The following is a 26,719-nucleotide window of genomic DNA, read 5'->3' as shown; positions in this document are numbered from 1 at the left end:
GTCCTCCGTACGGGCTGGTTTTGAGCTGAATGTCTTGGCAGACGATTGCATCGCTCGGTCCCCGTGATGCCCTGAGGGTGAAGACCAGCCTTCGGTTGAAAGCCTTCTCCAGTAGACACATCACCCCCCTCCCCTCACTGTTGTACGGGAGGTAGGCCCTGTACCACAGCCCTCGGTAACGCTTGCCTGGGTTTGGTTGCTCTGGCTGAAGAGTACAGGAAAAAAAGGTAATAAATATTGGGAGTTTCTCATAAACAACCAGTACTCTTTTCTCACCAGCGACCTGCTTGTGTTTCGATGCCTATTACTAGTATTAGACACCTTCTTAAGAGTCTCCGCTTGGAGTGATGCTTCTTACTTCTTTGGCTACATATAGAACTCTGTGGCAGGAAGAAGTCCAGTCAGAAGCTCTGAGGAAGGTATCTGACTGTAGACACATCACCCCCCTCCCCTCGGTGTTATACAGGCGGTACGCCCGGTACCTCAGACCTTGGTAATGTTTCCCTGGATTTGGATGTTCTGGCTGAAAAATACAGGCAATTGTATGGATATTGGGATTTTTTTATACACAACCTTTGCTTACATTTCGATGCCTATCAGCCACCCACCTCAGAACTATCTGACTGGAGTTCTGCTTCTCGCCACTACCGGTAAATCCATGAAGACATTTTCTGACCCATAAGATAAAATGACAAACATACCCTGTCCTGAATTCCGTCCGCAAACACAAAGTCAATGATGATGACTTCACACTGTTCATAGCCTTGCAGAGTGATGTGGCTGCTCACCGACACGTTCATGCTTCCCTCAGGCTGGTTGCCCACCAGTTTGTGCACGAAACTAGCAAAGCAGACTGGGCAACGATCGGAACCATGCTTGGCTAGACACTTTCTGCAGAACGTTGCTTCGCAGCCCTGACGGTCTCTGCAGGGAAGATACACTGGCTGAGCTGGAACTGTCAGGCAGATGGAGCAGGTGTGATCACGGCTCTTTGGTGTCTTCTGGTGGTCTGTTTCTTTGCTGTGTCCCTTTGCCACATGTTTCTTGTTTTCCCCTGGGGTAAGGAGTTAAAAGTGCTTATATTTATAAATGCCACCATTGACACCAAAATACACTTACTGATAACATTCAACCATGATTTACAGGACACTCTTCTGGTGCCCTGTAAAAGGAACATTGAACTTTACAAGTCACTTATAAAAAGTTATAACATTATATGCCTGTGAACTAGTGTGAGGACTATCTGTTATGTAAAAAGCAAGTTATCTTTTGAAAGTTTGCAGGATACTAGTACTACATGTGACATTACTTCTAACACTGTTTGTTATATACAGTATGTGACAACCTGAACAAGAACTATGCAGCTCCAGATGTCTTACCAAGGAGGTTAAAAATCATGTATTCAACCTCCTTGGTCTTACTGAGGGATGACTGCGGTGTAAAAGAATTTTTGGTTAGCTTGAGGAATGAATCCACTCTACTTTACACTGCTTGCTATATACAATACCTCAGTCCTGAGGTACAACATTATACTCACCTGCATGTTTCCTTGGACCTATCCAAGATCTCTGCCTCTGTTCCTTCGACAGGGTATACTTCTTATTCGCGGGACTGTTTTCTGCCAACTTTTTCTTCAGAGCAGAGTAATCGATGGTAACATCTGCTGACTCAAAGTCCACCGTTTCAAACGGCGGCTTAGCCAGGATGCTCAATATCTGCATCATCTTAGGCGAGTACGATACAACTTCGAAGTCGCAGCCATCTCGAGCTAGAGTCTCTGCAGACTCACGTGTGCTCTTGGCGCTTGCGAGACTGACCTGTGCTCTGTCTATCTTTGCTTCTATGTGCTTCTTTCTGCGCGCTACGTCTGCGTTGATACAGCCCAGAAGTCTATCCCTTTCCGCCTCCACCATCAAGATAAGTGATTGTCCGTTACTGCGCACGTTCTCACGAGCACCCTCTGCATTTTCTAAGAGGTACTGCAACATGCGCTTCTGCACTTTCTTGGTCTGGTGGTAGAATTGTATCCGGGGCTGGCACTGTGGTGTGAGGTCTAGGATAAGCTCTCTTCTCTCCGTGGCCACCTCTTCTATGCGTGCGTAGTTGTGTAGCAAGTCCCGATGTTCGAACAGGGCGCATTCGTTACATATCGGAGTCTCGCAGCTCCTACAGTAAAGCTTCAGGAATTCACCTGGGTGTTTGGAGCACTGCGGAGCTATATTCTTGGCACTGGAGACGCCGTCATGCTTTCCCGTCTTCTGTTCCTCAGAAGTGAAGAGCGTGGGACACTTGCTTGCCTTGGAAACGCGATGCACTTTTTTGCAGTTAGTACCGACAGACTTGGTGCTCTTTGAACACTTAGAGGAGGCTGGCTCTCCTTCGTCATAGTTTGTGCAGTGGATGCCTGAAACTTCAGCATGTGTGTTGGCTGGATCTTTAGTGTGCCGAGTGTTAACTGGATCTTTAGTACGTTGGGTGTTTTCATCTTTAGTATGCTGGGTATAAGGTGGATCTTTAGAGTGCTGGCTTTTGGCCAGATCTTTAGTAGTATGCCGACTGTTGTTTGAATCAGCCAAGGTTGCTACTAAACTCTCCATGAAGAAGTTATCTTTCAGGCCTGCGATGCCATTTTCGGGGAAGGCAACTTGTTGGCAACAATAAGGGCAAGGAAAAGTTGAGTCGTCTTCGTTCATCTTCACCCATTCTTTAAGACACAGCACACAGAAGGTGTGCAGACAGGGGATGAGGATCTTGGGTTTCTTAAAGATCTCGCAACAGATCGAACACTCAAGGAAGTCGCGGCTGATTTCGGCAGGGAGATCACTCGACGTGGCTCCTGTTGCTGCTTCTGAATTGCCGTTTGAATAGACCTGTTGAATAGACAACAAGGGTTTCTTGTGCTTGAAACCGATTGCATATACACGTTTTGGAAAACAATCTAACAGCACAAAACAGACAGAAAATAGCATCTATTATACAATGAACAATTGTCTTTCTGGAATATATCATTTGCATCTCAAAAGTTGCTCCTACTGCAAATTGTACGACCACTCAAGTATATTGTTACAGAATTGTTTCAATCACGAATTCGAAATGCTGCAAAAACCTCCTTTTCCCTCCGAATTCTACTGCGAATTAAAATACATTTGACAGAAGCAGGACTAGCCTGGTATCCACTACCCCGGTCTTACATGATTGGGGGTATTGGGGTGTTCAGGCAGGTTGTGTCTTCGGGGGCTCTAATATTTTCCCCCGCCCAGTGCAACAGGCCGTCCTGGGAGGAGTGTTACTACGCTAGTATGCTTGGGGATTTGGTTTCCCCAACACGATGGAGGGCTAATCAATCTGTCATGAAACACACACCGGAAAACCTATGTGAGGCGGGCGTGACAGAGCTCTTGCAGCCCCAACCACGATCAGACTGGATACCAGGCTAAAGCAGGACTTGCAAAACATGCCATGTATTACCTGCGTGCTGTCTTCTGGAGGAGTCCTCTTCTGATCTCTTTCTTCAACACCATTCAAGGCTTGTGGCTTTTCCAGCATGATCAAGCAGCTGTCTTCATCCTCCGATTGCTGTGGAACTCTGAGCATACATGGTACAATGTAGTCTTACATTTTATAATAAATTAATATTTTCAGACTTCACTATAATGTTACGTTAGATGCACAATTGTTTTTAACTTTTTACCTTATATGTATACTATTTTTAGTGTGTGTGTGTGAGCGTGTGTGTGTGTGAGCGTGTGTGTGTGTCTGTGTGTGTGTGTGAGTGTGTGTGTGTGTCACGTGTGTGTGTGTGTGTGTGTGTGTGTGTGTGTGTGTGTGTGTGTGTGTGTGTGTGTGTGTGTGTGTGTGTGTGTGTGTGTGTGTGTGTGTGTGTGTGTGTGTGTGTGTGTGTGTGTGTGTGTGTGTGTGTGTGTGTGTGTGTGTGTGTGTGTGTGTGTGTGTGTGTGTGTGTGTGTGTGTGTGTGTGTGACATCAAAAATCATCTATCCACAAGCGTTAGTCGGCTGATGATGTATATCCTGACTGGGCCTCCTATACTACTTACGCCTCCTGGGGCTCTCATCACTCAACAACCAAGCCAATTTACACACAAATTAGGGCAGCAAGCGAAAGAGCTGGTTTGAACTTTAATAGAGATTTTGGAGGGAAGTAACGCTGAATGAGCAGTCTTTGGTCCCTACAAATCAGTCATAAACGATATCAATCAGGGATTTTAGTGTCCCGAACGCGAACCGGATAAGTTGTGCTCTGCGAACCGTTAGTTTTTTTACCTACCCACTAGTGGCCATGAGATCGCTGTCTTCCATCGTCCCCGGGCCTTGTTCAAGCAACTCCCTAGCGTCTACCTGCCCGCTACACGTACACAGTTACTCCGTGGTAGCCTTTGATCAATATATGATACACAAAATGGCTAACAAAGAAGCAGAAGCATCGCTTCCCCTCTTGAACCCACGCTCAGCATGCAATCTGCACGGTTCAATAGAGACCCCATGCGGCTGAGTAAGTACTGCAAGCAAACTCGTACTTCAGTTGGGTGCAGTACTTAGGCAGCCGTATGGTGTCTCTTTTGAACCGTGCCGACTGCGCGTATGCACCTGTTACATCAGGTTTGTTTCTTTACCGGATGGCTTGCAATGAAGAATCTACTAAAGTCTGCAAAATTATCGTTTGGACAAGACGGGCAACGATATATTTTCAAGAAGATTTATTGAATGATTGATTATTAACTGATAATTAAATCTAATAAAGCTATAAGAAAAGTACATTCAGAGAAACATCAACTTGAAGACAAAGACCTATGTCATGAACAGCACACTTGGCCTGCAAGCTTGTTCAGTTTCATGGAAAAGTTGAAATCTTAAGAACAAAAGGCTGGATTTGAACACACTTGAATTAACAAAATCATTAATACATATTCTGGCCGTATTAGATGTTACATTCAGAAACAACAAAACAAACTTGAGTACATGATTGTGCTGATGAGTTGCTCTATAAACTTAGGTAAAAAAAAACCATATGCAATAATTGTATTCTGCAATACACTTTACTTGTATTTAGTATTTAGACAGACATTTCACAATTAGTTGCTTCTTTGAGAAGTCAGGCAGTGAAGCAGCTGGGCTAACTACTTATTTCTAGCCAGTGAAGACAGCTGCAGTTATAAGACATGCATACATGTAATCTATGTACACCGTTTCTTCATATCAGCTCACAAAACATAATGAGATTCAGCGCATACACTGAGTAATATCTAACATCTAACAAGTGGTCTGCATCTAGATACTGTTTCTTTGAATCAGCTCACAAAATCTTACAAAACATAGTTAAATTCAGTGCCTACACTGAACATTATCTAACATTTGACAAGTGGTCTGAGTCTAGATACTACATGTATACTGCAAGAGTGCTATAATGCTTTTCCCAGGTACAAAAACATATCAGCTCACAAAATCTTACAAAACATGATTGAATTCAGTGCCTACACTGAACCAAATATTATCTAGCATCTAACAAGTGGTCTGCATCTAGATACTGTTTCTTTGAATCAGCTCACAAAATGTTACAAAACATAATTAAATTCAGTGCCTACACTGAACATTATCTAACATCAAACAGTTAAGATACTGTTTCTTCGTATCAGCTCACAAAATCGTACAAAATAGCATTAACTTCAGTGCATGCACTGAATATCACATAACTAGTGGTCTCAGTCTAGATACTACATGTGTACTGCAAGAGCACTATAATGCTCAATCTTTTGGTACAAAAAACAGCTCCTTTAAAAGGTTAATGTTATATCATGGATTTTATATACATTTGTACAGCGATGACAAAAATTGTCATCTGTTTCTTTCCTGAAGGAATTTAACTAACAATAAAAAATCTAAGAGTAACAAAACTTTACTGCTAGGCTAGTAGATATAGGATTAAAACTAACATACTAGTAATTAGTACTACTCTATTGTTATATACATCTTTAATTCCGCAACACTGCTTTACAATGCATTGCATGTTGTCCCTCTTCTTACATGTAAAATGTATAAAACGAAGATTTAAAAAAAACGAAAAATCTTTGTTAAGCTATTCTTTTGTAGGTACATCTATTCTAGATGTAAAAAATTACTATCACTGGCTTTCGAATTCCTAAGTATCTATGATGTTAGCTTTAGAAGAGCTGCCTCTACAAAATGAGGTATTTTCCATAGGAACCATGATCAAACTTGATGTAACACTTATAGCAAGCCAGTAAAAAAATCTAGCAACTTAATGTAATGTCAGTGTGGCCTAACAATATAGCCATGCTATGCACTTTATTCACAGCGACGTGAATTCCATTTCCCAACGTGATGAGTCAGTGATCAGTACTGATGTACTTAATCGTATACAAATTGGACTAAGATTGGCTAGCTTTCATTGAATAGCTAGACTGTCAACATGATAAATATATACAATGCATACAGTTTGCACACGTGTACTAGCCTCTACCAGGCTTTGGGAGGCAGCTGGAAAGAGAATTCAGAATTCAGTCAAATATATAGAGAGAGATAACATAACTTGGGTGTGGCAAAATGTACTCTCTATTGGACTAACTCCCATGGTATGTTATCTCTCTATTTGGCTAATTTCTTCTTCTTAATGACTCTTTCCAGTCGCCTCCCGAAGCCTGGTAGATGCTATCAATGTACAGCCTGTACGTAACAAGGAAGTTTGCCTCCATTTTTTATTCTTAAACATCAGTCGTGACGACGGTGTTGTAGTCTGGTGGTGCTTCATCGTAGGAGTGGAAACCGCTGGAATTATGGGACCCGCTGGACGACACCGAATCGTTGCTCTTGCTGCTGCCCTGGCCTTTCCGCATGCCCAGACTCACGCTGTTGGATACCAGGGCCTGGAGAGAGAACATTGAACCGAGGACAATGAGCAAACATGTTGACCATGCAAAGTTCTGTAAATAACTGTAAATCATGAAACTTTCACTGTATTTTAAATTAGGGTTGATACAAATTTTATGGGATAGTAGTTGCTAGTATACAAGGGAGAAAACTGAAAAAAATACAAAAAATGTAAAACTACTGCAAAAGTTTGCAATCAAGCCAGTGAGAATGACTTGACTTGCCATTATCGATATGAAGCATAATTGAGGTGTACAACTTCAACAAAATAAAATAATATTTCATCAGCAATCAAATACTAGTACTCAAAAAATATTTGCAGCAATTTAGCATTGCAGAGGCTCGGTTATTAATAAGAAAGAATTTGCAAATCGAACAGGAATTGTTTCTCCAGTTTGATCATAGCAATATAAACAAAAAAAGTTTTGCCCAACACCATGCATGCAGCACGGCTACTGCACTCTATGTACTAATATTCACACCGAATGATTCAATTTGGTGATGACCTCAGTGCTTTTTTGTAGTGTCTGAAATCTCAAGTTCTCAGGGTCAAGACTCCACCTTGGGATCGCTATGGTAGCTCGCCCGCTGCCCGGGATGGTCCATCAGAATCTTCACAGCCTCCTCCTCATCCACAATGTCTCCATACGAGTGTCTCTCAGGCCGGCTGTTGTCGTAGTTACTGTTGTCGTAGTTACCGCTGGCGGGACGGGATGTTTGTCGTGCCGCTGCCTCGATGTCCGCGGGGAAGGTCGGCAGGAAGCTGTCCGCCTCCGTGGGCGAGCTCGGTATCCCAGAATCCTCGTCGTCATGGATCTCAGGTGAAAGGTCAAGGTACTCCTAATATGGGACGAGTAAAAATTTAAGTTAGTGGATGCATGGTTTATGTAAAAGTTAGTGAGTAACTTAAAAGACTCCAACCATGAAATATAAACACTGCAAAAGTTTAATATTATGCTGCTTGATGGTCACGTTTAAAAGTCACAGAGAACAGATACAAGAAAAAAGTTACTCAGGCAACTGGTTAGATTTCAGAAACTGTCAGACCTTTCAAGTAGATTCCACTATTGTTTTGTTGTGTATCTCATTACCTGGATATCTAAACTTCATTGAAGACACATTTGTTTGATTAGAATCTCTAGATGTCAAAGGCCACAGCCACTTGTTAGATGTCAAAGGTCATAGCCACCACCTGTTAGATGTCAAAGGTCAGACCCACCACCTGTTAGAGGTCAAAGGTCAGACCCACCTGTTCAGCTGTTGCCTCCAGCTGGTTGCTCATGGTTTCGGCAAGGTCAGTGAAGGTCGGCCGCTCGGTGGGCTCCATTCTCCAACAGGCCAGCATCATCTGGTACCTTAGGATAACAAAGGAACAAAGGAAGAAGTTTATAACATTTCTTTGGAAGCCTTTTTATGAAACACTGTAGGTTGGAACTTACTGTCTTGAAAAACCATAATTACCACTTCATCAAACATCGATATCTTTGCAATATGGATGGACAGGACCATAGGTGTGACAAGCTGTTTCTAATCAAGACTTGCAGAACAAGAAATCTGAGATTCAATACTTCCATGACGTGTTTGGGGGTTTTGTGCTCCATTTGACAAACAGACATAAAAAACCCACAGCTCAGCCACCCAAAACAATACTTCATACCCAGAGTAATCAGCCTATAGTATTTTAAGATCAATGTACATAAATACTTACAGGTCATCAGAAGCATGTTTGGGCTGTCTCATACGGAATCCCTGACGAAGCTTGTCAAAGAAATCCTCGTTGATCTGAACACCAGGGTACGGGGAGCCACCTAGCAGACAAACATGGTATTGCATACTCCATGGATATTTCAAATACACAGAGCATAGAATTATCAACAACTCTAAATGCCTTCTCTTGCATTGTACTCATGCTCTTTACTTTCACTAAAAAAAAAATTCAAACTTATAACATACCAAGTTCAAAGATCTCCCACAGCAGCACTCCGTAGGACCACCTGTGAACCAAACAGAAACACAACAGTAAGTCACATAAGTACAGTCAAGGCAAAGCAACAGGTTGACATCATAAAAAGATGATAGTCATCTGTTATGTTCATCTTGTAAATCTCGATAAACAAGTATGGGATCAGTATATTTAAAAAAAAAGAAGTTTTATAAAGAATTGTTCACAGCCAACTTACACGTCACTCTGGATGGTGTAACTTCTGTCGAAGATGGATTCCGGAGCCATCCATTTCACAGGAAGGGGGGCCTGGGTCAGAAACGAAAGCATTATTTTGAATATACATGGATGATATTTTTAAAGCTTATTACACAAACACCATTTGGTGACAAGCATAAGGGACAAAAATGGCTATGGATAAGGATTAAACAAAGAGAGAAATAGTTTGACACATTTTTTCTTTTATCTCAGAAACAAGAAAAAAATTGTGTTTCCAGTTTCCCAACGAACTCTAGACTTTGGGGGTGAATTAGGCATCTTAATTTCAAACCCTCTGAAATGTCATGTCACACATTTTTATAAGCAAATTCTCATTGTCAATGAGTGAGTTGGGTGAAACAGTAACAAATGGAGGGACAGGTACTGGAGACACATCTAAGCCCTGAACTGAAATCGGAAACACAACATTTGTTCCCATTTTTTTCTAGGTTAAAGTTCTTTATCTAAAATTCAGAAGAACTTACATTTCCCATCTTGACATACTCAGGATTGGAGTAGACGTTGCGGGCGAGACCAAAGTCACAGATCTTCACCACGTTGTGTTTGGCCAGCAGGACGTTACGGGCGGCCAGGTCACGGTGGATACACTGGGGGGAATGGGTACAGTATCATAACATATAAGCATGTATTCATTGCACTTAACACTGTTTGGCTATAATCAGCACAGACATATCAAGCACCTTAATAACACATTTCCACCGTCCTCCATTTGATTGCTTACAGCTACTTATATCATTTGTTGTACAATTTTGAAACATCAGACACTAAACCATGAGTGAGTGAGTGAGTGAGTGAGTGAGTGAGTGAGTGAGTGAGTGAGTGAGTGAGTGAGTGAGTGAGTGAGTGAGTGAGTGAGTGAGTGAGTGAGTGAGTGAGTGAGTGAGTGAGAATTTTCAGGCTGAGACAGAACCAGCCACCTGCCGTCGACAAGATACCCTTTTCTGTAACAGCTGAATCTTGCAGGACACGTGCATTACTGTCACGACTCCTAAGAATGCCCTCGGTTTTATGATCATACAACAATAGCAAGATGTATGTGATTCCAGGAGCCCCTAAAGACTTTCCTTAAAGACTTCATAAGTTACCTTCTTGGAGGCGAGGTACTCCATGCCGCGAGCCACCTGGTAGGAGTAAGACACGAGGTCCTCCAGAGTCAGGGGTTCTCCATCATCACAGGTGTAGTCATAGTTCATCAGACCTGCAATAATAAGTGGACCATTAAACCTTAACTCAGTTTGATGACAGCAATTCCTGTATGCATTGACTTGGATCCCACAAGTTGAAGACTTCAGACTTCTGGGAGGTATTTTGGTTTTCGTGACCTTCAAGTTCTCCGATCTCCAGGAAGTGTTTTGGGTCTTTGGGCGCGTGAATGTCAGGTACATATATTACATTATTTTGTGTATACCATTGTTAAATGTAGGTACAAGTTGACAAGGAGCTGTAACAGAAATTGGTCATTTATCTCGAATTGAAACATGTAACTACCAACACAAATGAACCTTCATGATAGTATAAGAAGTCTTCTTCTCACCTTCCTTGCTGATCGTCCTGAGACATTTCCCGTTGGGGCTGTCGACGTAGCGACAGTTGTCGTACCCGGAGGAGCTGGACCGGTCCCGCTGATCCTTCGACTCCACGAAGCCCTTCCGCTTCCCTCGCAGGTAGTTGGAAAGGTTCCCGTACTTACAGCACTCCACAATCACATAGAGAGGGCCTAAAGTAGACAAAAGAAACAAGACATTTCAGACTCCTGGGGTTTTCATGACCTAATCAAGTTTACAGACCTCCCTGAATAGTTTTCATTAATCTCCAAGCAGATATTACGGTGGCAAGGCAGTGTCCATTGGCCAGAGGAGCGTCCATTAGCCACAATATAAATAGCACAAACTCCTCTGGCTACTGGATACTGTCTTATAGTCTTCAGAGACTGGACTGCCAATGATGATGATGATGACTGGATACTGTCTTGCCACCAAAAGGGATGTGCTTGGAGATCAAAATCATCTCCCATGCAACTAAAGCAGTTAGGACAGATTACACAAACCCAGAACTCAAAATACTTCTGGCATAACAAATGATTTATATCAGTACTTTTTTAGATCAGGAACTAGTGCGTCCTTTGCATAAAATCTTGATCATCTCCTACCCTTATGCAGTTGACATAGTTGCAGGCAAATTGTTATTTTCATTTTCACACAACCCTCCCTGTTCTTTGCCTTTGACCCACCGTCCTTTGTGCAGGCACCCAGCAGGTTGACTATGTTCAGGTGCTGGCCGATGTGGATCAGGATCTTCAGCTCGTCCATGAGAGCTTTCACCTCATTGGATGACGCGTCATCTGTAAGCAATGTGATTGGACAACACATCATAGTCTGACCAATGATAATATTGTCTACTGAATAGCATAGTTCTTTATTCACAGCCACTACTTTAGAAAGAGTCGACATTTTGATGATCGTTTGTCTTTTTCATCAGGGTAATTGTGACTGGTCCAATGAATTCCAACAAGTCATAATTGCCCTGATGAAGATGGCATCAACAAGTGGTTATGAATAATTTAAGAACTTTGCTATTGAGTCATTCACCAGCCGAATGAAATTATTCTGAAATATTGTCTACTAACATTAGCTTTGGGGTTGCCAGAATATCTCACCCGTGATATGAAAGTTGGTGGCCCCAAAATTGTTACTACAAACGTTAATGAGCTTTTAAGTACCAAAATTGTCACCATACACGTTTCCAAGCTATTACCAAGTAGTCCCTCCCCTATAGTATTTTCTTTGAGAACCAACCAACAGGATTCGTGTTTTACTTACCCTTCAGCATCTTGACTGCCACAGTGCTGCACTGTTTGTCCTTCTCAATGCCGAAGGCTGTCGCCTCCATCACTTGTCCAAATGCGCCTCGGCCCAAAGTTTTACCTGTCAGATAAAAAAAGGAAAATAACTCATTGATGTATTCGAGCTTAAAATGCAATATGAAACATACTTAAAGGTTGATGAATTTTATCCTAGATGCTTTAGGGCCCTCTTTTTGTCACTTCCCTGGCCCAAGACACTGAATCCACTTTAGATATTTGTTCAGAATTTAAACAGGTGAGTGAGTGAGTGAGTGAGTGAGTGAGTGAATGAGTGAGTGAGTGAGTGAGTGAGTGAGTGAGTGAGTGAGTGAGTGAGTGAGTGAGTTTGTGGAAGAAGAAACAAAGCAAAAATTATATGTTTTCCTTCTGCGAAGGTAAACATTTATGACGATTTTCTCACCTATCTTCATCCTCTCGCGTGAGAACTCCCACTTGCTGTTGTAGGGCAGCAGTTCTGTCTGCTCGTCGATGGGCAGGTCTGGGTCCAGCTTGTAGATGTACTGATACAGCTTCCTCCTCTGTAGGGTAGTAAAACATCAATGTGGTTACACTCTGGTATGGTGCAACACATCGTCACACTTTGGTACAATGCAACACTTGTTACTAAAGAGCAGCACGTCGGCAGAAAGTACTGCGCATGCGCGAAAGCCTGATTTTTCACGGTTTTCATTGGATTTTTTTAATTGCATTTTCAAGAAAATATTACAGTTGTAGGAATTTCAAAACAAATAAAGTATACATGGTGTACAAGCTAAATAGCAGCTTTGGATTTTTGGTCGCCATTGCATTAGAATTTTGCCTGTTGACGTAGATATCTTTTCCGACATAACATTTGGAAACTACAGATGGGATGTTACATGTACACCTTATAATATACACAAATACAACCTGATATGAGACGTTCTGCTGAAGTGCTATGCACAATGCACTACAGGTTTTGCGCAGGTGCAGAACATTCTGCCAACATGCTCTAAGCAGCAATGAGACATCAACGTCGTCACACTTTGGTACAACATGACACCTTACCCTGTGGAGTTTCCAGACCAGCAGCACGACAACAGCACAGACCACAGCCAGCACCACCATCAGACAGCCCAGCAGGACTTTCTGCTCGGTGCTCATTAACCCTTGTACAGCCGAGGGTAAACCTGGCAAGACAGAAAACAAAGGTCAGTTCAAGGTATGTATTATGACAATTTACTAATGGGCTTGTTGTTTCTTTTGTTTAACCATTTCGAAAGGGTTCTATATTTTTTGGAAAGTTGACAACAAGTTGTTGGGTCTTTTGAAGACCCATTATATACCTTCAAAAGATGGAAGGAAAACACGAGAGAGGCAGACCTCTAGAGTCAGTGGTGGAAGAAATGAAGGCAAGAAAAACGGCCTGGTACAAGATTGGAGCAGTTTGTTGCCACCTGATGCTCAAACAGGAGTGAACTTCAAGAGGATTAAGTAAGTATGCAAGTACCATTGATGGTGACTGTTCTGTTCGCTGTAAGTACTGTCAATTATGACTATTCTATTGCTGTACATGAAATGTACATAAAAATGTAAGTTCCTTCGATCATGACTTTCTACTGTAACAGTTCAACTGCAGTAAATTAGACCCTTACATGTACCTTCGATGGTGACTGTTCCATTGATGGACAGCTGACCAGCTCTATTCTAAGTAAAACATGTTTTGTGATTCGGCAATTTGGAACGGTTGGGGACAGGATGTTGGGTGTTTTTAAGCCCTTACCTTCGATAGTAACTGTTCCATTGCTGGAGGTGCGTCCAGCTCTGTTCACAGCAGTGCAGGTATATATCCCAGCATCCTTTGCAGAGAGCCGCTCCACCACAAGTCGCTCGCCGCCCGCCTCCAGCCGAATCCCGGCCACATCATCGGTGACCTCCGACCCCTCGTGGAACCAGCGGATCTCCGGGGAGGGCACGCCCTCCGACCTGCAGGTCAGCGACATGGAGGTCGTGTTGGAGGCGTCCACGATGCGGTCCCATAATCCCGCTGTCATGGTGGGTGGAACCATTGCTGGAGAGGGGGGAAAAGTTTGATGTTACCAAGTGGTCATGTTTAATGTCTTTTGTGACTCTAATAAACAAGATCGAAAAAATGCAAAGTTTGAGTGTCACCAATGGTCAAAAATGGTTAAGACATTTTGACTCTCAACATTTTCAACAACATTCCTAATAAGGTAAAAATCATAAGAATCCAGTATTGTCTTTACCGGGACTTGAATTCTCTTCAGGAAACCAAATGTTAACAAACAAAAGTATAATTCTGATAATAATATAATACTTGTAAAGGCGGTTAGATATACCACAAAGAAATGAAATTCAATGTGACAATATCATTTCTCTTAATTCCGGAGAACAAGATCTTACCTTGAACGTTTAGGAGAGTCTCGGCCTTCATGAGCTGACCTCCGACCTCCCGACTCTCGGCCATGCACACGTACTTCCCAGCATCCTCTAGCTCCGCACGGCGCAGCGTGAGAACCAGTCGGTTGGAGTACGGCGTACGTTCCGTCCTGAGCGCTGAGGTGGGCACGGCTTTCATCACGTTGTCTGCGTCTACGCGGTGCCAGGTGGGACTCGTGAACTTGAACTTGTTGGCCTGACAACTGAACGTGACGTTATCGTCGCCTTCTATCCTGTCCAGCGTAGAAAACTCCACACCGAAGCCATGTGGGACGTCTGCAAAAACATCAATGTATCCATCAGAATCGTTTGATCTGGCACGTTTGATCCATTGCTGACGTCCATAAAGTTTTGTGTGAATAAGGTCACATTAAATGGAGGTCCCGTGTTTGGGGAGAGCCACATGCCATGCATCCTGATGTGAGTGGTTTAAATCTCACAGTCTGGTCTTACGCAGCTTGTACAAAACAGGTGTGTTACGCCTAAAAAGGAGGTTTACTGGTTATCCAAAAACAATCAAACAAGGCACTGCATAAACCTACCAGTGACTAGAAACTCCGTCATCGCTCCACTCCTGCCATATCTGTTTTCTGTGGTGCACCTGTAGAAGCCGTTCTGTGTGGGGTTGGTCAACATGAGGTGGCTGGAGTAGACCTTGGTGCCGTCTGCATCGGTTGACACTTCCTTCTGCAGTTGAAGTGGATCGTTGGGATGGTCCCTAAACGGGAACACTCTCCAGGCTACCTGCGTCGAAGGCTCGCACCTGGAACATTTAAAAATTATTTTTAAAAGAATACTCTGACTAGATAATGCTGGCAGGATAACATCAAGGACTGGATGTCCCTCACCGTCCCACAGCTCTTGACAGCTGTCCAAGACAGGAAGACCTAGCTACACCTCTGCTGCAAGGTCTGCCTTGTCCTCCCAACGACCAGTGTCGGTCATGGGACTAGGTAGGTAGGTAGGTAGATAATGCTGCGGTTCAATGGCCAAGTGGGTAGAGTGTGTGAAGCCTACACACTTGGCCTGGTAAGTCGAGAGTTTGACCCCTGGCAAGTCATACTAAAGACTGGTACCAGATACAGTGCAACTGCTTTGTCTGCTTAGCATTCAACATTTGGGAATGAATATGTGAACAGTCCCACCACTTAACCAGTGGACTGGCTTCCTACCGTAGTGATTGCACAACTGTGTGGCCAAAGGGCTACAGAAACTGAGATGAGCACCACCCTTGCGTCGTCTGGTGCAGGAAGGACTTTATAACTTACCTGAGTGGATTCTCGCTTCCGCAGGGTTTCCAGAACCAGTTGCACCTTGGCTCTGGCAGTCCCTTGCTCGTACAGGTCAGGACGGCTTTCTCACCCACATTCTGGAAATCTGAACTCTTCTCAATCTGTACAGCAGGCTTCACTGTTGGTGCACAGAAAATACACTTTCAACTCGATTCATTCCTTCATATATCATCAGACGTATTTGAATTACATGTGTATGCTTAACTTCATCAATCTATCGTCTGTTTTATATATTGCTGACTTTAACTATATATATATTGTTGTTGTTGTGTTTTATCATATGGGGGAGGGCAACCTGTAAAGGTGTTTTGCCCTCCCTTTTACTTTATGGAAAATCCTAATAAACAAATAAACACTGCTGGACTTCACCTGACTGTATCAGGCTTCTTGCAGCCTTTCCTCTGTTTTAAGGCACCTAGAGGCTTGATGGCTAACACGTCTAAGTCAGGATCATCTTAATCCTGCTGACTTATGCATGATTACGTGTATACAATGTATGTGCTAACATGGACCAACATCAAACTGAGAACTGTCTGTTGCCATAGTGTTGGAGGCTGTGATGACTGGTTTCTATTGTAAGTGACAAAAGATCCTAAGCTGTTTTTGGTAGTTATGAGAATGGGTCTGGTTCTTTCGAGTTAGAGGTGTATGGCCACAAATTGTAAAATATGAAGGTACTAATTAATATGCAACAGCACATCAACTAACCGTAGGTAAACAGTTGTACACTGCTGCTGACAGTAATATCTCTGTTGCTGGCCTCAAGTGTGTATATCCCAGCATGCTCCAGGGCCACGTTGTGGATAGTGAGGCGCGCGCCACGAACTTTGATGGGGAAGTTATTGTCGCTCTTGTTGATTTTGAGGCCGTCCTTCAAAACGTGACAATCAAAAAAATTTCAGTTAGTTATAACATGATGCTAAGGTAATTGTATGAAGGTCATGCTAGAGTTGTAGAAAAAAGTAAACAAGAAATCAGAGATTTTAAACTTCTAACAAGTTTTATTTTTTCATATATAGTTAACATGAAGCAACATGTATATTTAAGGTCATCCCAGAATTGTAGAAAAAAGAAAACAAGGAATCAGAGATTTTAACTTCTGACAAGTTTTATTTTTTACTAGCTGCTATTGCACCATAAGGTTTCATACCATGATTACACAGTACACATTCCTGGTGACCAAATGTCAACCTACCACATAAGACATACCGGGTCACAACCCTGTCAATCTACTGAAACCCAATCTCTGCCCACTCACTCCCACATTGCTTGTATGACTGACATATAACTTACTCGGCTATTACAACATCCTTCTAACTCTAGAATCCAAACGTACAAACTTCCCATACACCAGTGCCGCCCAAAACAATACTTCCATCCCTTAAGTAAAAAGACAGAGTTGGTAGTTACCTTGTACCAGGTAAGATTCACTTGCTCAGGGTAAGCGTTGACGCTGCAGATGATCTTGTGACTGGTACCCACCATGGCATGCGTAGTGTTGCCATCAGCACATTCAAGGTGTATAAAGCCATCCTCTGTTGGAGGGTTGGAAAAAAAATTGTGAGGAAATTGTGAGGCAAGCACTTTGTAAATTCTTAAACTTAGGACAGATTGAGAAACATCTCAGCCACCAAAAAAAAGACTAAAACTTTAAAGAGAAGTACAAACTGTTCTTCTGCACTAGATAAAACTGGCAAAAATCTTGGGAAAAGTATAAAATCATCCAAAGAACCACCAATGACCACTCTCAACCCCATGATTTGCCTCTAAAAGTGTGGAAAATTGCATTTTCAAAGGCTAGAAAACATAAGAATTGTCCCCAGACACCCCTAGATTGTGAGCAGTCTCTCCCCAGGTCTAATCATGAACCTTGGCTGACCAAACAAAATTTCAAGAAGACTAGAGCCCTGGTGCCACCAGAAGTAACAAGTCTTACCCAAGACGTTGACACGAGTCTTGGCGTCGGCAGCCCCAGCGCGGTTGCGAGCGTGGCAGACATACTCCCCACCATCGGCTACGGCTGCCTCGTGGACAGTCAGCACGCTGGTGAACAGCATGTAATGCTCTATTCCCGAGTCCTCTTCTTTCTTACTGTCATTCTGGATGATACGGCCTCCGATAACCTTTATACATAAAGAAAAAAGGAAAAGGACCATTTCAAACGAAGAAAGAAAAGTAAGAAAAAAATAAATTTCCTTTCATCTTTTTGTTTATTTGCATCGTGGACAGAGTTTAGGAATTACCCAAAATTTCAAGTCACCTTGTAGTGCTCTTTCCAGACTTCCAGAAATGGTAGGGCTGCCTAACTTGCCTTTCTGGGCCCCAAACCACCAGGCATGCCTGGCTCAATTTTTTCCGTAAACCGTGTTTTTTGGTGCCCATGATTGTTTTCTACTTACATCAGCTCCAGGCAGTGACCAGTTGAAGTGCAGAAGTCCGTCCAGCGGGCCGCGAACTTCACATTTCAGCTTGAACCTCTCTCCTACGGTCACCAGAGGACTGTTGGTGGTCAGCTTTGGGTACGGCATCTGGGCCTCACCTGGGGACAGTGTTATATGGAGAAGTTACTCAAAACTCACTGTGGAGTTATTCACATGAAACTAGGGTACTGAACACTAGAGCTACAGGATAACTGACATGCCTGTCCTTGGTAATGAACACTACCAACATTCCTTTCCTTGGTACTGAACACTACCAACATTCCTTTCCTTGGTAATGAACACTACCAACATTCCTTTCCTTGGTACTGAACACTACCAACATTCCTTTCCTTGGTAATGAACACTACCAACATTCCTTTCCTTGGTACTGAACACTACCAACATTCCTTTCCTTGGTACTGAACACTACCAACATCCCTGTCCTTGGTACTGAACACTACCAACATCCGTGTCCTTGGTACTGAACACTACCAACATCCCTGTCCTTGGTACTGAACACTACCAACATCCCTGTCCTTGGTACTGAACACTACCAACATTCCTGTCCTTGGTACTGAACACTAACTGGCATTCCTGTCCTTGGTACTGAACACTACCAACATTCCTGTCCTTGGTACTGAACACTACCACTAAAGGATACCAACATTCCTGTCCTTGGTACTGAACACTAACACTAAGCGATATGTGACATTCCTGTCCTTGGTACTGAACACTAACTGACATTCCTGTCCTTGGTACTGAACACTAACACTAAGCAATATGTGACATTCCTGTTCTTGGTACTGAACACTACCACTAAAGGATACCAACATTCCTGTCCTTGGTACTGAACACTAACACTAAGCGATATCTGACATTCCTGTCCTTGGTACTGAACACTAACACTAAGCGATATCTGACATTGCTGTCCTTGGTACTGAACACTAACACTAAGCGATATCTGACATTCCTGTCCTTGGTACTGAACACTAACACTAAGCGATATCTGACATTCCTGTCCTTGGTACTGAACACTAACACTGAGGGATAACCACAATTCTTGTCCCATCTTAATGGGTTTAAATCTCACCAAAGACAAACAGGTAGAAAGTTTGTGATTCCACAGTCTTGTTCCCGACAGTAGCCTTGCACATGTGACCTCCATTGTTCCGTGGAGTTGGGCTGTACAGTGTGAAGCCCACCGTTTTGTCATACGTAATCTCACTGCCATCCACAAGGGTTTGTTTCTGAAACAAAATGATGTCAAAGATGTTATGTAACATAGAAAAGTAAGATAACGTTAATCTTTGACAAGCAAATGATGCCAAAGATATGCCATAACATAGAAAAGATATAAGTAACGAAGAGGCATTTGATCTCTAAGCTGAATTCAGATTTTTTTTTGCTTTTCTGGGGGAAAGTCTCAATCAGGGTTCTAGCTGAAGTGCATTTTAGCCTGCCAACTTTTTACCCAGTACAAGCTACATTTTTGAAAAGATCTACATCGTGGATGGGTTGACAGCAAATTCCTGTAGTTATACAAGCTAGTAGCCTCTTGTTCCTGTAGTAATACTAGTAGTCTCAGAATAGACTTGATTGTATTGTTCACATTGTTATTGTTGCCATACATTGTACCATGTACAACTGTCGAGAAATAAAGTTCATTATTGCTCATTCATTGTTCCATCCTACTGTGGGGTCGTGTGGCATAGCGGCAGAGTGCGCGACTCGGAACCTAGAGGTCCTGACATGCCACCAATCTTGTGCCCGTGGGAAAGGCACTTTACACGACTTTCCTCACTTTGCTCAGGTGTAAATGAGTATTTCCTGTCCTGTATTTGTCCCCTGTGTTGGTGGTGGCATTAATATAAGCTGAAAAATCTTGAGTGTGCCGTCACCACGTCTGGTGATTACATGTTGGAATAAAAAAAAAAAAATCCTACCTCTGGTGTCCTGGTCCAAAGGGTCACATTTGCCTCGGGGTCTGTCACGAGACACTTGATGGTGACGGGACGATATTTCTTTGTCTGGAGAATATTCTCCATCATCATCACAAACAGTTTACTGGGATCTGAAAAAAAATGTGCAGGAAACTTGATTCCTTTGGAAACTTTATTGTTCATAGCATGATTTTTCTTAAGAGCTATGTAATCACAAATTTCTGTGGATTTTTCAAGTTATACGTAGTTTCAAGTATCAAGATAGAACCACCAGTAATAAATGTGTTATTGTACGTACTTGGAGGATGCTGCACTAGAAACAAAAGTGTGTGGTAGTGGTGGATATATGTAACCTTGGCAGTAAATGTTAATAAGCCATTAGGTCATACAAATCTATGCTTGAAGTAAAACTCTGAATAGTATTATATTGATTAGACCTTTTTGAACTGCAGTTTCGGCATCCAGATAGTCCGGCTCACGCATACTTACCTTGCGTCCCGTGAGTTCCTTAACTCATAATAATGGACTGACCTTGGTGTTTTTAACTATTCCTCTTGTATGTTTGTGAAAACTTAACAAAGATGATTTTAACTCTCTTTTACTGTTTGGCCATATGGAAAATATTGAACTTAAAAGAAAGGTTGAACTGAGTCTCACCTTTTACAAACACATAAACGCTCGCAGCGTTGTAGCTGTCCTCCACATCTGACGGCAGCGTGTCGCTATAGTAACAGCGGAACCTTCCCGTGTCGGCTGCCGTCATGTTACGTAACCTGAGAACGCTGGAGTACTCTTCCCCCGCTGTCGTTGTCGTTCCGTTCCCGGGAATTTCGACGGAGATTCTGCCCGCCGTGTTGGCACCGACGTTTTCGGGGTGACTCCAGCTGACGGGAGCACGACCCCTGCAGGTCACGGCGAGGCTGTCACCTGGGTGAAACGTCTGCTCTGATTGGTCGATGTCGAGGTATGGTGGCGGAAGCATTTCTGTGGATTTAAAAAGAAAAAGAGGTGAGAAATTCTTCATTAGCTGTGTAGTTTGTTGTGAATTTTTTGTGAGATATTACACTGTGAATAGCCTAAGCAAGGTATACTGTATTTTATGGTGAAGAAATGTTTTAGCTGAAGTTCCAGCCTTGTTTGCATGTAGCTTTAGTCCTGGAGAGAAACTCTTGACAATGTGGTCCTCAGTCACCCCTATCTGCTGCAGTACATAAAGGGGATAACAGGGGGCAGTCTTCAATCTCTCATCATGGAATATTGTCCTCTAGAGCCAACAAGTACCAAGTACCATTGTCCTTTCTGGCTCAATGCCATTATATTATAATACATACATACATTCATGCCAAAAATGTTGACAGATTTCTAAAGTGGCAACATTATAACGAAACAAAAGGAATTGCATGGAATTAGACCTCTTTTCCTTTCCCACAAATTGTCTTAAAGCATTTAGGTATTACTTTTGCAATGATTTTATTTCAGTTGGAGGTTTTCACAGCATTGAAGTTTGTAGTTGAAACAAATTATGGGATGATTTGCAAAAGAGGCAACAATATGGAAACAAAAGGAAGTGCATGGGAAGATCTCTTTTCCTTTCCCACCAATTGTCTGAAGCCTGTTTAATTGGCAGCTACTGGTGCTGCTGATAGGAAGGTTACAGGAAGCAGATGGGCTTATCTATGCTTCCCATCAGCCACTGGGGCATGTCCTCACTGCCCTGGGAAGGAGAGTAACACTGCCCTGGGAAGGAGAGCAGGTACCAAACCTGTATAGAAAAGTTTGAATTCTGTAACAGCAAGTACTAATACTATAATAGTACATAGGGGTCACCAACTGCCCAACCCAATGAGTCCAGCTTGACCTTTTGGTCTAGTGGTTGTGCGCTCAGATGTGGACTGACATGATGCATGCAGAGCGGGTTCAATCCCTGGGAAGTCAAAGTCAGCCCTTGTGTCTTTCTCTCTTTTTTTGGTGTTGACAGTTCTTTCTTCATTCACAACACCTTGTTTAACAATTTCAGAGCTGATCTTTCGATGAGTGTCTGTCATTTTCCTCAGACGGTCATCGAAACGCCTTAGCTCTTATTAAACAGGTGGTTGGGAATAAACAACTTTGTTATTCAATGATTCATGGCCAAGCTGATGAAATTATTCTGGAGGTACCTGTTGACACAGGAAACCTGACCCTGAAGCCTTTTGCCCTGTCATGGTGGGCTGACATGAGCCCCTGTCATTTGAGCCTCACAAAATAAGAGCCATGCAAATGCAAACCCTAGTATATATACTGTGTGTTGGGTTCTTTAAATAACATGCTAGCTAGCCTGCAGTTCCCTAGCTTCTCCAAAGGATGACCTGATCACAGAAAGATACTTAGTAGGCAGCCACCCCAAAACCAACATAATTCAAATTATGTAATTATTGAATTAAAAACTTATGTTAAGCTTTGTGGCTTAACATAATTTGTAATCAGCCCCGAGAATTTAACATAATTCGTAATCGTTACCCTCCAGAAACCCATGCTTGTACTGGACTGTATTGATTGATTGATTGACTACACACTGATTCAACCAGGCAGTGAAAAATGGAGGTGTAAAAGCTGTCCTGGGAAATTACTTTCATACTAGCCTGTGGCTGGTACAAAAGGAAACACAAACGAAAATGTGTATTCATGAATAAATTTAGAGAAACAAACATAGCGACAGAGGAAACAACTATAACCACCCAAGAGGGATTTGAAGAAAAGAAAACAAGTAAGAGCCAAAAATTCTGATAGACAAAATTAAAGTACAACTTTTTTTTTGTTTCACATGTTTCAATTTCCAGTAACAGAAAATGTTAAACAAACATCAAAAGATTTTTTCCTTTGTTCTTTGATAAAGTTACAGTGGCACATCAGTCGATACTGCGAACTCCCTTATTTTTGCAGGGATCTAATTCCATTGGTACAAGGAGTTTTTTGCAGTATTTCAAGTTCACAATTAAAACAATTTTGTAGTGAAGTAGCAATACATTGGAAATGTATATTTGTGGTGCCACAAGTCAATGCAATAACTATGACAATAAAACCACTGTGAACATTTCCAGACTTACAGTATCCCTTCCTCCCAGTTTAAATTTGTTTTGTTTTTACAAGTGTACCCCTGTCCTAATCCCCCTCACCAACTTGTAACAGATAGGGCATCTGTTACTACTGATAGCAGATTAGCAGTGATATGAGGGGAGGGATGGGGACCTGTCATCTGTCAGGCAGACAGGAGGGCCTGCATGGGGGGGGTACTGATTACAAATTACGCAAAAGTTTTGCCGCCTATTACGAATTACGTTGAAGTCTCAGAGCCGATTATGATTTTACGCTTCGCTGCTAATGGTCTATTACGAATTATGTTGATTTTTTTGGGGAGGCTGCCTACGGATTGCTATGAAGACTAAAAAGGCCTGATTACGCCTTTACAAAAGAGGGTATGCAGGCCCCCAGACAGTAGCGGGATCAGTACTGATTATCAGCTGCTATCATGCCAGCCCACATGGGCTGTTTGTTTCTGACTAATTGTTGGCCCCACATCACAGAGGGAGAGTTGTTGACTGCATGGCTTGACTCAGTCCGATCATATTTTTTGGGCAGGTAGTCTTTCTCCTTTCCTCTGTCTAAGTCTGTTTGTTTGTTTGTTTGTTTACTTGTTTGTTTGTTTTATTTCAATCCCCATTAGTGCTTGAGCACTATTCTCCCTGGGTTCGACATAAAATGAAACATAAATAACAAAACTTGTACAACTGTGCAGTTGAAAAAGTTATAAAATAAAGACACTTGAAAAGTTAAAACACTTGTTTCTCCTATCAAGTTTTCCTTCTTGTTTGATTTAGTTATACCCCAATTAAAAACAGGTCTTGTGGTTTCGGTTATTGGCTTAGAATCTAAAGTTTCTGGCAGGCCCCAGCTCTGTGCATTTTGGAAAGGAACTTTCTTATTGCCTTCAAAAATAACACAATGACCCTTAATGAAATAGTGTAATTCCCCTTAATAGAATAACACAATGGCCCTTTCAGCTTCCGATGGATTAAATGTGATTTTGTTCTTTCAAATCTAAGGTGTCCCAATGGGCCATTCTGAGAACAATTGCATGCCCGTAGCCAGGATTTTGAATGGGGGGGTTCTTCCCACTGCTAGAGGGGACCTCGAGCGCCGTAGGCGCGAGGCGAGCGCCGAGGGCGCGAGGTTCCTAGGGGGGTCCGGGGGCATGCTCCCCCGGAAAATTTTGAAAAATGAACCTTCTAAAATGGCATTTCGTGCGTTTTTGAGAGAATTTCCAAGAAAAAATCAGAGATAAATTTTTATTCAATGACAAAGGGAGCAGTTTTTCTACAATTCCAGTCCATCTTTTCAAGAAAAATCTTGGACCTTTACATAAAAAGTGGACCAAAAAGTGGACCTTTTTCATAAAAAAGTGGACCAAAAAGTGGACCTTTGAGCCTTGTGGGGGGTTCTTCCGAACCCCCCGAACCCCCCCTGGCTACGGGCATGAATTGTCACAACTGTGACAAGTTGCACTTGCAGGCCATATTGTACACAGAGGAGTGATTGACAAGACCAGGTGATGCACCGTGACACATGTGTAACAACAAGATGGTTTGAACTTGAATGCACTTGACCTAGAAATATGATCCACAATGGCACAAGCCTTTTGAACAATAAACCTATTAGTAAAGCTGTTCCGAAATGAAAAAAAAGTTATGTTTCATTTTCATTTTTCACAATCTGATGCAAGAGTAAACTTTTTAAGTCAAACATAAACAAGAAAACTAATCTTGATATTTTAATGCTTAAATCATTTGATGCATGATATTGATTAAAGCATTTGGATGCACAAGGCATATGTTATAAATAAAGAGCGAAGAAAACCTCCCGTTGTCTGTGCGACCTCGCCTCCTACAACTTACAAGAAGAGGTTAGGACTCTTCCACTTAGGACCGTTTTTGGACGCTTTGTCAGCCTTTTTGACGTTTTGTGAGGCCCGCTATTTTGTCACCCTTTCTTTGAGGAACCAGGAGACCAATAGAAAAATCTGGCAAAGTAGAAACCTCGACAAAACGCCTGAAACGCTTTAAAGGCTTCAATAACAAGGCTAAACCCCTGTTGGAAGATGTGTGAGTTTGGCGCAGTGTAGTGAACGCAGTGCGTGCAGATATTCGCGCTCGTACACTGCCGGCGCGTGATCGCTTTACAAATGTTGTTCCCAATCACCCTTCCGCTTTTAACGCTCTGTCATTGTGGTTTTATGACAACACAGCAAAATGCGCAAATTCAATTACACAATTGAATCTACAGGACATTTAAAGGCCTTTAAACACATCGCCACATATCATTAATTCTGTTGTGCTGTTATCAATTCACTATTAAACTATGATATTAAACCCCCTTGCTACTGTATATTGCTGAAGTTCTAAAGCAATGCCCAAACCTTATTTTAATAGCGGATCCGGGATAGTCAATGCATTATTCTGGCATCAACATTCACTCGATCACACGAAAAAATATTCTGTATTACATATGATAAATAAAAATAAATAAAACGAATAAAAATATAAATATACGAACTATGATAACAGATCTTATCCTTACTTCACTGCTATTTTTAGGGAACGAGTTTGCGAAACTTACCTTGTCCATAGGAAGTGGCACCAAACACGCCGAGAAGCACCAAAATTCCCGCGAAAAATCTGCTCGTCAGCTCACGAGCCATGTCGACCTTCTGTACAGCCGATCTCTCCGTATAGAATAGTCCGTCTGGAGTCCAAACCTGTCGTTTTGAGGGTAGAAACCTCCTGGTCTCGCCACTTGAGTGTCGTGACTTGTAGTAAAGTCGTATAGTACGTGTGGTGACAGTTCGGTCCACTTCCTGTCACTGCGCTGCTAGCTTTCCCAGAAGTTTAACATTCACCAGCTGACGCTGTTTCATCCTGTGGTGTTCCTCCCCCAAATAGGTTTATACTTGTGCTCTCATATTGCTGCATATTTGTCTTTTTACCTCTAAAAGAAATATAAAACTCCAAGAAAACTGCTTTAAACAAAACTGTGCCTTGTTTTATTGCAAAAAAAATAGAATTAATCTTTTATTTATTGTGTTATGGACCCACGTTATATGTGAAGTTACGTAGGGAGTGCATCCGACAGAAGAAAGAGCCCAGAGGCAGGAAGAGGCCGGTGATACACCCTGACGTCACAATATGCAAATGAGGTTTCGCGTCCTGCCCAAAACCAGTAACGCCTTCTCAGATGCTGAACATGTGGATATTGTTCCCAGAAGTTTTACAATTGCCCAGCTGCTATTGGCTGATACTGATCTAAACGAGGAAGTCAGCTTTCCAAAAATAGCCAGGGTTCGGTACACCCAATTGCCTACTGCTGAACTATCGCCAAACAAGAGACATATTTGACAGGACATGGCATTGACATTGATGACAATGCAGAGTACGACATGCATCCTGCCCTAGATACAATAGAAGATAAACGCCATTTTCTTAATCTAGCAACAGTTAGAATATAGATTTTCATTCGATATATAGAGAGAACTTTATTGACACAACAAAAGTACAGCGACTTTCGTAAGGTACAGCGATATACATGTATCATATGGCATTATAATACACCAAAGTAATACAAAAAAATTCA

At 42.3% G+C, this 26,719-nt stretch overlaps 3 protein-coding genes across 3 annotated transcripts; all 3 read right to left on the bottom strand.

Moving 5' to 3' along the window:
- Positions 1 to 325: 325 nt before the first annotated feature.
- Positions 326 to 3,456, bottom strand: LOC109466465 (E3 ubiquitin-protein ligase TRIM56-like). The gene is made up of 4 exons (XM_019764186.1): positions 3,364 to 3,456; positions 1,538 to 2,870; positions 702 to 1,054; positions 326 to 523 (listed from the first exon to the last, which is right to left on the bottom strand). The coding sequence occupies exons 1-4, from the start codon at positions 3,454 to 3,456 to the stop codon at positions 326 to 328; spliced, it is 1,977 nt and encodes a 658-aa protein (XP_019619745.1).
- Positions 3,457 to 6,601: 3,145 nt separating this feature from the next.
- On the bottom strand, positions 6,602 to 19,359 carry LOC109466500 (vascular endothelial growth factor receptor 1-like). Its single transcript, XM_019764226.1, has 22 exons — positions 19,207 to 19,359; positions 18,096 to 18,235; positions 17,633 to 17,819; positions 17,107 to 17,231; positions 16,405 to 16,567; positions 15,673 to 15,814; positions 14,947 to 15,167; positions 14,369 to 14,680; positions 13,728 to 14,015; positions 13,013 to 13,134; positions 12,387 to 12,504; positions 11,943 to 12,047; positions 11,354 to 11,464; positions 10,658 to 10,840; positions 10,209 to 10,321; positions 9,588 to 9,710; positions 9,083 to 9,153; positions 8,856 to 8,896; positions 8,611 to 8,710; positions 8,152 to 8,257; positions 7,464 to 7,742; positions 6,602 to 6,898 (listed from the first exon to the last, which is right to left on the bottom strand). Exons 1-22 carry the CDS (start codon positions 19,268 to 19,270, stop codon positions 6,737 to 6,739), a joined length of 3,276 nt encoding a protein of 1,091 aa, XP_019619785.1. The 5' UTR covers positions 19,271 to 19,359; the 3' UTR covers positions 6,602 to 6,736.
- A 208-nt stretch (positions 19,360 to 19,567) lies between these two features.
- On the bottom strand, positions 19,568 to 25,790 carry LOC109466464 (vascular endothelial growth factor receptor 3-like). Its single transcript, XM_019764185.1, has 4 exons — positions 25,709 to 25,790; positions 20,714 to 21,040; positions 20,060 to 20,187; positions 19,568 to 19,597 (listed from the first exon to the last, which is right to left on the bottom strand). Exons 1-4 carry the CDS (start codon positions 25,788 to 25,790, stop codon positions 19,568 to 19,570), a joined length of 567 nt encoding a protein of 188 aa, XP_019619744.1.
- Positions 25,791 to 26,719: the final 929 nt, after the last annotated feature.

Source organism: Branchiostoma belcheri, unplaced genomic scaffold, assembly GCF_001625305.1.
Source record: "Branchiostoma belcheri isolate BF01 breed outbred unplaced genomic scaffold, Haploidv18h27 scaffold168, whole genome shotgun sequence".
Lineage (NCBI taxonomy): Eukaryota > Metazoa > Chordata > Leptocardii > Amphioxiformes > Branchiostomatidae > Branchiostoma > Branchiostoma belcheri.
Note: the sequence above shows the minus strand (reverse complement) of the source record. Positions and strands in the feature narration are given on the sequence as shown.

Excerpts from the sequence above, each read along its gene's own strand:
- LOC109466465 (XM_019764186.1), bottom strand. The coding sequence starts at position 3,456 with ATGTTTTGCAAGTCCTGCTTTAGCCTGGTATCCAGTCTGATCGTGGTT. Across the intron at positions 2,871-3,363 it reads CGCCTCACATAGGTTTTCCG|GTCTATTCAAACGGCAATTC; the intron begins GTGTGTGTTTCA and ends TCTATTCAACAG. Across the intron at positions 524-701 it reads CGGACGGAATTCAGGACAGG|CCAGAACATCCAAATCCAGG; the intron begins GTATGTTTGTCA and ends TGTATTTTTCAG.
- LOC109466500 (XM_019764226.1), bottom strand. The coding sequence starts at position 19,270 with ATGTGCAAGGCTACTGTCGGGAACAAGACTGTGGAATCACAAACTTTC. Across the intron at positions 9,711-10,208 it reads AGTACCTCGCCTCCAAGAAG|TGTATCCACCGTGACCTGGC; the intron begins GTAACTTATGAA and ends CATTCCCCCCAG. Across the intron at positions 6,899-7,463 it reads GCTACCATAGCGATCCCAAG|GCCCTGGTATCCAACAGCGT; the intron begins GTGGAGTCTTGA and ends TTCTCTCTCCAG.
- LOC109466464 (XM_019764185.1), bottom strand. The coding sequence starts at position 25,790 with ATGGCTCGTGAGCTGACGAGCAGATTTTTCGCGGGAATTTTGGTGCTT. Across the intron at positions 21,041-25,708 it reads TGCCACTTCCTATGGACAAG|AAATGCTTCCGCCACCATAC; the intron begins GTAAGTTTCGCA and ends TTAAATCCACAG. Across the intron at positions 20,188-20,713 it reads CGTTTATGTGTTTGTAAAAG|ATCCCAGTAAACTGTTTGTG; the intron begins GTGAGACTCAGT and ends ATTTTTTTTCAG.